This window comes from Cebus imitator, unplaced genomic scaffold (genome assembly GCF_001604975.1).
Source record: "Cebus imitator isolate Cc_AM_T3 unplaced genomic scaffold, Cebus_imitator-1.0 Scaffold328, whole genome shotgun sequence".
In the NCBI taxonomy this organism is placed as follows: Eukaryota; Metazoa; Chordata; class Mammalia; order Primates; family Cebidae; genus Cebus; species Cebus imitator.
The window spans coordinates 907172-917695 of NW_016107643.1; the positions used below are offsets into that span (position 1 = coordinate 907172).

At 40.3% G+C, this 10524-nt stretch overlaps 1 protein-coding gene across 5 annotated transcripts in view; it reads left to right on the top strand.

Annotated features, from left to right (window-relative positions):
* The window catches only part of PTPRA (protein tyrosine phosphatase receptor type A), a 175060-nt gene that overhangs the window by 92176 nt on the left and 72360 nt on the right, over positions 1–10524 (top strand). For all 5 annotated transcript variants that reach the window (XM_017504762.2, XM_017504763.2, XM_017504760.2 and 2 more), the window contains 2 exons: positions 5956–6034; positions 6544–6885. In XM_017504762.2, the coding sequence (XP_017360251.1) occupies positions 5962–6034; positions 6544–6885 (415 nt within the window). In that variant the 5' untranslated portion in view covers positions 5956–5961. The remainder of the gene's footprint in view (positions 1–5955; positions 6035–6543; positions 6886–10524) is intronic.

The window sequence follows — 10524 nt, forward strand, 5'->3', positions numbered from 1 at the left end:
ATAAATTATGTTTAGGTGCTTCAGATTTTTCAAAATTGGGCTCTGGTGTTTTCAATATTGTTAGGAGTTCTTGTTTCAATTATTTATATTACTTATGAGAGTTTGTTTTCTTTTTTAAAATATTTATTTTTTTCTTGGAAAAATAAGAAAAAATTAAAATTAAAATAGACTTTAGAGAATTTCAGGTTCACAGCAAAATTGATCAGAAAGTATAGAGAGTTCGGAACAGGCACAGTGGCTTACACCTGTAATTCCAGCACTTTGGGAGACCAGGCAGTCGGATCACTTGAGGTCAGGAGTTTGAGACCAGCCTAGCCGATATGGTGAAACTCCATCTCTACTAAAAATACAAAAATCAGCTGGGCATGGTGGCACACACCTGTAATTGCAGCTACTGAAGAGGCTGAGGCAGAAGAATCACTGAAACCCAGGAGGTGGAAGTTGCAGCGAGCTGCAATCACACCCCTGCACTCCAGCCTAGGTGACAGAGTGAGACTCCATTGAAAGAAAGAGAGAAAGACAGAGAGAGAGAGAGAGAGAATGAGAACGAATAGTTCCTAAATACTCCCTGCCCCCCACACCTGCACAGCTTCCTCATCCACATCCTACACCACTGTGATACCTTTATTGTAATTGATGAACCAACATTGACTCCTCATTATCACCCAAGCTTTGGTGCTGTGTATTCTGTGGTTTTGGATAAATGTATAATGACATGTCTACCATTGTAGTATCATACAGAAGAGTTTGACTGCCGTGATAATCCTCTGCTCTACCTACTTATTCCTCTCTACCTTTTCCTAACCCCACAACTGCTGATTTTTTTTTTTTTTTTAAACAAGGTCTTGCCCTGTCTTCCAGGCTGGAGTGCAGTGGTGCAATCACTGCTCACTGCAGCCTTGGCCTCCCAGGCTCAAGTGATCCTCCCACCTCAGCTTCCTAAGTTGCTGGGACTACACGCATATACCACCATGTCTGGCTAATTTCTGTATTTTTTTTGTAGAAATGTGGTCTTGCCGTGTTGCCCAGGCTAGTCTTGAAATCCTGAGCTCAAGCAGTCTACCTGCCTTGGCCTCTGAATGTGTTGGGATTACAGGCATGAGTCACCTCACCTGGCCTTTTTTCTTTTTTTCTTTTTTTTAAACCAGTGATCTTTTACCGTCTCCATGGTTTTTCACATTGGCTTCTTTCACTCAGTAATATGAGTTTAAGTTTCTTCTATGTATTTTCATGTTTTTAGCTTATTTCTTTTTAGCAGTGAGTAATATTTGCTTGCCTGGATGTACCATCACTTATTTATCCATTCACCTACTGAGGGACATCTTGATTGTTTCCAGTTGTGGCAATTATAAAGTTGCTATAAACACTCATCTACCGAAAGTTGCTTCCAGGTTTTGGCAGTTATGAATAAAGTTGCTGTAAACATTTGCATGAGGTTTTTTTAATGGCATAAGTTTTCATCTCATTTGGGTAAGTACCAAGGAGAGCACAATTGCTGGATCATGTGGTAAAAGTTTATTTTTTATTATTGTTTTATTTTTGAGATGCAGTTTCACTCTTGCAGGCTGGAGTGCAATGGCGCATTCTCGGCTCACCACAACTTCTGCCTCCTGCCTCAACCAATTCTCCTGCCTCAGCCTCCCAAGTAGCTGGGATTACAGGCATGTGCCACCATGCCCAGATAATTTTGTATTTTTAGTAGAGATGGGGTTTTTCCACGTGGGTCAAGCTGGTCTCAAACTCCTGACCTCAGGTGATCTGCCTGCCTCAGCCTCCCAAAGTGCTGGGATTATAGTTGTGAGCCACTGTGCCCTGCCTGAGTATATATATATTTTTAAGAAACTACCAAGCTGCCTTCCAAAGTGGATGTACCATTTTGCATTCCCACCAGCAATGAATGAGAGTTTCTGTTGCTCCATATTCTTATAAACATGTAGTGTTGTCAAATGTTTTGGATTTTAAAACCAAAATCCATTTTAGTAGGTGGGTAGTGGTATCCTGTTTTAATTTGCAGTTTCCTAATAACTTGATGTTCTACATCTTTTCAGATGCTTATTTGCCTTACTCTTCTTTGGTGAGATGTCTGTTCAGGTCTTTTGCCCATTTTTAATCTAGTTGTTAGTTTTCTTGTTGAGTTTAAGAATTATTTGTCCTTTGTCAGATGTATCTTTTGCAAATATTTTCTCCTAGTCTGTGGCTTGTCCTCTCATTCTCCTGGCATTATCTTTCATGGAGTAGACATTTTATATTTTAATAAAGTCTAGACTATCAATTATGTTTTCATGGATTATGTCTTTGATGTTGTATCTAAAAAGTTCTTGCCATACCCAAAGTCATCTAGATTTTTTCCTGTTATCTTCTTGGCGTTTTATAGTCTTGTGATTGATATTTAGGTCTATGATCCATTTTTAGTTAATTTTTGTAAAAGGTATAAGGTCTGATATGGATTAATTTTTCTGTATGTAGCTGTCCAGTTCCAGTATCGTTTGTTGAAAAGACTATCTTGCTCCATTTTATTGCCTTTCCTCCTTTGTCAGTTGTCTATATTTACGTGGGTCTGTTTCTGATCTCTATTCTGTTCCATTGATCTATTCATCTTTTCCTTTGTTGTTACCACACTGTCTTAATTACCATAGCTTTAAAGTAAGTCTTGAAGTCCAATAGCATTAATCTGTTGACTCTTCTTTAATATTGAGTTTGCCCTTTGGAGTCTTAATGCCTCTCCTTGTAAATTTTAGAATCAGCCCTTTTATATTCATGAAATGGCTTGCTGAGATTATAACTGAGATTGCATTGAATCTATAGGCTTCTTTGGGAAAAACAGACATCTTGACAATATTGCGACTTCCTATCCATAAATATTGTTTATAATGGGTTTCTTTACGTTTAGGAACTTTTGTTTTTCTGCTGTCAGATATTCCACTTCTACCTTTATGATTTCTTACATTGCCTTTTATGCTTAGAAAGCCTTTCCTCATCCTGAGCTCACATATTCATTTATTTTCTTTTAAAATGTGTTTTTCAAGCATTTAATTTTTAAACCTATGTGGAATTTTAGTGTATAGAATGAGGTGATGGTCTAACTCCTTCTCCTGAAATATGTAGTTATTTTTCCCAAAACCATTTTCTATTGATTTATCAAGAATAGACATGTATACATATATAATAGTCAGCCCTCCACTTGTTTTCTGACCCTTGTGAAAATTGTATGAGTTTCCAATTTTGGATTATACTCAGGTAGTAACTGAGCTGAGTTCTACCATAGATCAGTGTTAATTCACTCTCCAGACCTTCCACAGTTATAAAAATTTAAGTTATATGAAAATCTAACAATATATCACTGATTTAATGATCATAGCCTAGGAAGAATGGGGAAATGGTCACAATCTTACGTGGATGCACCTGAAGAAGGCCCCTGCTGAACTCATTTCCTTGCTAGGCATGGCTGCTGGTACCAGGGGCAAACTCCTGGGGTATATATGAACCACCTGCTGCATCTCCCTCTCTTCCCTACTACACCTGAGATTTTTCATGTGTCTCTTGAGGATGTTTGTCCTACTTCCCTTGGAGAGTCACTACCATACTGAACACTTTAGACTGTGAGTCCTGTGAAGATGGGGCTTATGAGTATATTGCTCCCCAGTTGTTTCTCTAGCACCTAGCTCAGTATAGGGCATACAAATTTGAATGAATGAACAAACCACTATTACTGGTGGGAATGCGCTACTATCTTACATGGTTTGAGGTGGAATAAAGTTTGAGAACAGCTATATGTGTTCCTTGAAGGGCAGCTGTACATCAGTGCAGTCAGCCTACCCTCTCCGTACTTCTCACTCTGAAAACTGTAAAGCAATCAACTTGGGAGCTTTAAAAGGGACTGCTACCTAGCTCTCACCCACAAAGCTGCAGTCTAGCACAGGGGACATTTTTTAAAAGTTTTTTGGACTGAGCATGGTGGCTCACGCCTGTAATCCCTACACTTTGGGAAACTGAGGTGGGTGGATCACCTGAGTTTAGGAGTTTGAGACCAGCTTGACCAACATGGAGAAACCCCATCTCGACTACAAATACAAAATTAACTGGCCATGTTGACACATGCTGATTAATCCCAGCTACTTGGGAGGTGGAGGTTGTGGTGAGCTGAGATCACGCCATTGCACTCCAGCCTGGGCAACAAGAGTGAAACTCCATCTCAAAAAAAAAAAGAAGTTTTTTGGATAATTTCAAAGTACAGCTAAGATTGAGAATCACTGCTTTAAAAAGCATTTTTGTCATGGCATGGTGGCTCATACCTATAATGCCAGCACTTCGGGAGACCAAGACAGGAGCCCAGGAGTTTGAGGCTGCAGTGAGCTGTGATCATGCCACTGTACTCCAGCCTGGGCGACAGAGCAAACCCCTGCCTCTAAAACAAAAAACTTTCAATGCTTTAAAAAATAAATCCTGGCCAGGCACAGTGGCTCACACCTGTAATCCCAGGACTTTGGGAAGCTGAGGCAGGCAGATCACAAGGTCAGGAGTGTGAGACCAGCCTGACCAACATAGTGAAACCCTGTCACTACTAAAAACACAAGAAATTAGCTGGGCATGGTTGAGGACACCTGTAATCCCAGCTACTCGAGAGGCTGAGGCAGAACTACTTGAACCCAGGAGGCAGGGATTACATTGAGCCAAGGTCATGCCATTGTACTCCAGCCTGGGCAACAGTGGGAGACTCCATCTAAAAAAAAAAAAAAAAAAAGAGTAAAAAGAGTGCTATTAAGACTTATTTTTGGCTGGATGTGGTGGCTTACACCTGTAATCCCAGCACTTTGGGAGGCCAAGGCGAGTGGATCACCTGAGGTCAGGATTTTGAGACCAGCCTGATGAACATGCAGAAACTCCATCTCTACCTAAAAAAAAAATACAAAATTAGCTGGGCATGGTGGGGCATGCCTGTAATCCCAGCTTCTCGGGAGGCCAAGGCAGGAGAATCACTTGAACCCAGGAGGCAGAGTTTGCAGTGAGCCGAGATCGCACCATTGCTCCACTCCAGCCTGGGCCACAAGAGTGAAACTCTGTCTCAAAACAAAAAACAAGGCTGGGAGCAGTGGCTCATGCCTATAATCCCAGCACTTTGGGAGGCCGAGGTGGGCGGATCACCTGAGGTCGGGAGTTTGAGACCAGCTGGACCAACAGGGAGAAACCTCCATCTCTAAAAAAAAATTAAATAATTTTTAAAACACAGATTTATTTTTATTTTTACAGGCTGGATATCCCTAATCCCAAAATCTGAAATGCTCTAAAATTTGAAACCTTTTGAGCAGACATGATACTCAAAAGAAATGCTCATTGGGACACTTTCGATTTCAAATTTGGATTAGGCACTGGGTGTGGTGGCTCACACCTGTAATCATAGCACTTTGAGAGGTTGAGGCAGGAAGAGCAGTTGAACCTAAGAGTTTGAGAGCAGCCTGGGCAACACAGTGAGACTCTTGGCACTGCAAAAAAAATTTTTTAATTAGCCAAGTGTGTTGGTATATGGCTGTAGTCCCAGGTACTCAAGAGGCTGAGGCAGAAGAATCACTTTGAGTCCAGGAGGTGGAGGCTGCACTGAACTATGATCATACCACTGTACTCCATCATGGGCAACAGAACAAGACCCTGACTCTTTTAAAAAAAAAAAAAAAAAAAAAAAAAAGGAAATTTGAATTAGGGATGCGTAACTCAAAACCAAAATTTGGTTAAAAATCTGAAACACTTCTGGTGCTCAACCATTTCAGATAAGCGATAGTCTTTCTAAAGACTCAATTAGTTATTGAATGTCTGGGGAAACATGCATATCAGGCTCCCAAAAGATCGTTGGTTTAGGCACACGTTTTAATAGCTTAGAAATCCAGAATACTCTTCAGGTGAGCAGCTCAGACATAGTCATGATAATACAAGACTTCATCTAACATGGTTCCCTATTTTCAGATAAGCATGGATTCCTGGTTCATTCTTGTCCTGCTTGGCAGTGGTCTGATACGTGTCAGTGCCAACAATGCTACCACAGGTAAATTGTCATTTGATCAAGTTGCTATTTGAAGTGAAATTTTGGTTTCACATTTAATGAGCCAAATTTGAAAACTTAGATGGTATTTGAAGAAAGGAATATAAAAATTTTCTTCAGAGTGATAGCAAAAATAGGTGTTTTTGGAAACCTTGGAATTGTATTGAATGCTCAGCATTGTTTTTCATATACATAGCTGCTTTAAATAAATGAAAGAGATTATGTGTTCTTTTCTGAAAAGTAAAATAAACTGTTGACATTTACAACTCTGTGGTTTCTGAGGAACTAAGTGAAAAATCTTGTGTCTTTCTCCATTAAACTGTAGTCCTTTGGAAAAGATAGGAAGGGTTCAGCATTAGATAAAAACATAAGGGGTGGCTGGGTGTTGGGGGGATTGTTCTTTGCTTGGTCTCCATATGTTTGAAAGTTTATTAAGGCTTGCTGCTTGTGTGTCTCAACTTTTTAGCCTCACATTCTTCATGTGTTATTTCCTTGTTTTTTGGTGTTTGTAGTTGCACCTTCTGTAGGAATTACAAGATTAATTAACACATCAACGGCAGAACCAGTTAAAGAAGAGGCCAAAACTTCAAATCCAACTTCTTCACTACCTTCTCTTTCTGTGGCACCAACATTCAGCCCAAATATAACTCTGGGACCCACCTATTTAACCACTGCCAATTCTTCAGACTCTGACAATGGGACCACAAGAACAGCAAGCACTAATTCTATAGGCACTACAGTTTCACCAAATGGAACATGGTTTCCAGATAACCAGTTCACGGATGCCAGAACAGAACCTTGGGAGGGGAATTCCAGCACTGCAGCAACCACTCCAGAAACCTTCTCTCCTTCAGGTACTAGAGACGATTCTGTTTGTTCCTTTGCTCTTTGAGTTTATGCATCCTTTTATTACCTTGTGTTTTCTAGCCTTAAAAATTCTTCAAATAAGTAAAATTGCTCAAGTGAAGTAATGAAACCTAGATGTGGAATTTTTAGGAATATCTGGTTAGCATGAGTGAAAAGGAAAGAAGAAAGATTCTGGAGAATATCATTCTGCTAGGTGGAATCCTGGTTAGATTGAGAGGACTTAATGTGTTTAAAGGTAGAGAAGGCGGCTAAAAAAAGAAGGAGGGGAGCTCATTGACGATGCAAGAGACTGAAGATGAAAAGATAGGATACAAAGACTGAGTAATAAGATTAGGCTTGAAAAGGGAGAGATCCATGGAGACCATGGAAAAGAGAATGGATATGGATGTCCATGACAATTAGATACGGAGTGGAAGGCCAGTGGCCACGGGTGGCATTAGAGAGAGGGGCTCTGGGAAATGGTTACATTGCAGTGCCAGTTTTCGAGGTCTCAAGTTGAAGCAGTAGTCCCAAGGATAAAATCAGAGACATAGATCTGAGACCAGGGCAGGTAGGACAAGTTTCTGAGCTCTTTGAACCTTAGGTACCTTGTCTGTAAAAAGGGATTAGAGTCCCTCAAAGGGCTTCTATGAGGAGTAAAGGAAATAATCATTACCTGATTGTTATGTAACTGTCATCCCTTTTCTAGCAAAAATCGCTCTTTCCTCTTCTGTGTTCCCCAGCCCCTTGGCTCAAGATTTCTTCCCAGTTAGATGGTGAGTGCCCCTAAGTAGAATCACATCTTGCTCATGGGGAACGTTCAGTAACTGTTTGCCCAGTTGATTCTCATTTGTTACTACAGATGACATCTTTTACTATGCCTTATAACTTGGACCCTTTACCTGCCTGCCCCAATATTTTCTACTATAAAGACAAAACAGCATTTTCTTTTTTTTTTTTTTTTTTTGAGACGGAGTTTCGCTCTTGTTACCCAGGCTGGAGTGCAATGGCGCGATCTCGGCTCACCGCAACCTCCGCCTCCTGGGTTCAGGCAATTCTCCTGCCTCAGCCTCCTGAGTAGCTGGGATTACAGGCACGTGCCACCATGCCCAGCTAATTTTTTGTAGTTTTAGTAGAGACGGGGTTTCACCATGTTGACCAGGATGGTCTTGATCTCTTGACCTCGTGATCCACCCGCCTCGGCCTCCCAAAGTGCTGGGATTACAGGCTTGAGCCACCGCGCCCGGCCAGCATTTTCAGTTAAGAGCACAGTCTGCATTGCCACACTACTGAGTTTGAATCCCAGATCTGCCATAAGCCAGCTATGTTTATGGCAAAACAAGCTTATTTAATCTCTCTACCTCAGTTTGTTTGTCTGTGAAACAAGAATGAGTAATAGTAATAGTTGTTACCTCACAGAGGAGATAGAAGGATTAAATGAGTTAATATGGGTAAAGCACTTATAAAGATGCCTGTACATAGTAAGCACTATTTTTAAGTGTTAGCTGTTGTTATTGTTGTGATTATTGCTCTGATAGTTTGCCAGTAAAATATATGAAGATATCTTTAATGTGGTTGGCATCCCACTATTCTTAATGAAATAGGGGACTGCAGACAAATAACATCTGATATTTGCTCTGTGCTTTAAAGTTAATATAGGTTGTTTTTTTTTTTTATCATAGTTATTACTATGTGCTAGGCATTGTACTAAGAGTTTTCTAGAATAATCCTATGAGATAAGTTCTATTTTATGTTTTTTTGTTGTTGTTGTCTGTTCGTTTTGAGGCAGAATCTTGCTCTGTCGCCCAGGCTGGAGTGCAATGGCGTGATCTCAGCTCACTGAAACCTCTGCCTCCCTGGTTCAAGTAATTCTTCTGCCTCAGCCTCCTGAGTAGCTGGGATTACAAGTGTGCACCACCACGCCTGGCTAATTTTTTGTATTTTTAGTAGAGACGGGATTTCACCATGTTGATCAGGCTGGTCTCGAACTCCTGACCTCCAGTGATCTGCCCACCTCAGCCTCCCAAAGTGCTGGGATTACAGGCGTGAACCACTGCACCTGGCTATTTTATGTTTTATAGGTGAAAGTATTTTACAATGATGAAACTGCAATTTATGGAATGTTTTTCAAAATATAGGTCATGACACAATTTATGAAATCACTTTAGTGGGCCACCACTAGTTGTTTGTTTTAATGGATGATCTAGTTCCATTTTGGCTCTTTTAAGGTTACATATACAATTTTTTGAAATTTTAGTAACAACATAAAATGTTGGATTGTGGCCATTGCTTAGGGAGAAAGGCAGAATAACTTGTACACACTGACTGAGGGAATGGAAAAGGTGGAGACCGTATGTAACACAGGCCTGACTGGGACAGTCCATGTTCTATTCTGTACTGTCTTTCATTTAATACTTCTGTAACATGACCATGGATAAACATCTCCTTTTAACAGATACTTAATTTCAGACTGTATTTAGAGGTTAAATGATTTGCCTTAGATCTCAAGGCTGATAAGTTAGGCCTATTTCTCACTTTTGCTGTCGTTCCACTCTGCTTGTAGGGAACTTAGTTTTCCACAAACTGACTTAGGCCCAGATTATTCCACAGCTAAGAATCTAGTTATTGTACATTTAACACATTTCATGTCATAGAAGACTGACACTACATTTCTCTAGTGGCATTTATTCAAGATGAATAAAGCACAAGAAACCATTATGGCACATTGGAATTTCATAGTCTTAAACCCCACATCCCACTCATCACGACCATTTTACCAGTCCTCCTGTAACAGTTACAATTTTTTTTATTAAATCAGTATTTGATGTTGTGTATTATTGTAATTATGAAATATTCATTGCTGAGCTATAAGTGTAAATGGATTGTTTTTCCTTCTTTTACAATTTTTTTTCTAGATTTAATAATTGCCTTATTTTTTGTTTATTTAGTTTTCTATTTCGTCAGGCCAGGCACAGTGGCTCACACCTGTAATCTCAGCACTTTGGGAGGCCAAGGTAGACAGATCACTTGAGCTCAAGAGTTTGAGACCAGCCTGGGGAACATGGTGAAACCACATCTCTACAAAAACTATAAAAGTTAGCTGGGCATGGGTGCATGTGCCTGTTGTCCCAGCTACTCAGGAGGCTGAGGTGGGAGGATTGCTTAAGCCCAGGAGGTCGAGGTTGCAGTGAACTGTGTTCATACCACTGCACTCCAGCCTGAGTGACAAAGAAAGACCATGTCTCAAAAAAGTTGCTGCTAGTCCACTCTTACCACACTTTCCAGAGCCTCTCAATACAGCTTTCTACAAAGTGAGATTATTCGATAATCTATTTCTTTTTTACCTCAAAAAATTCCTCCTGAGCCCTCCATTATCTTATTCCAGTCTAGGCTTGTTGATCTTTAAGGCTACTATACGGATATATCAGCCTGGGATTTCCCTTCTCTATCATTCTGGGAATTCCCCTTGCTGCTGCTTCCTGACTTCCATATTGTCTTCTTTCTTGTTTTCTCTCATCATTTGGTAGATTCCTGAGAAAAGGGGTCCATGGGAGGTAAATTGCATAAGGCCTTACGTGTCCAAGAATATCTTGAGAGCTATGTATAGAATTTGAGGAATATTTCTCCCCCAGAATTTTTTTTTTTTT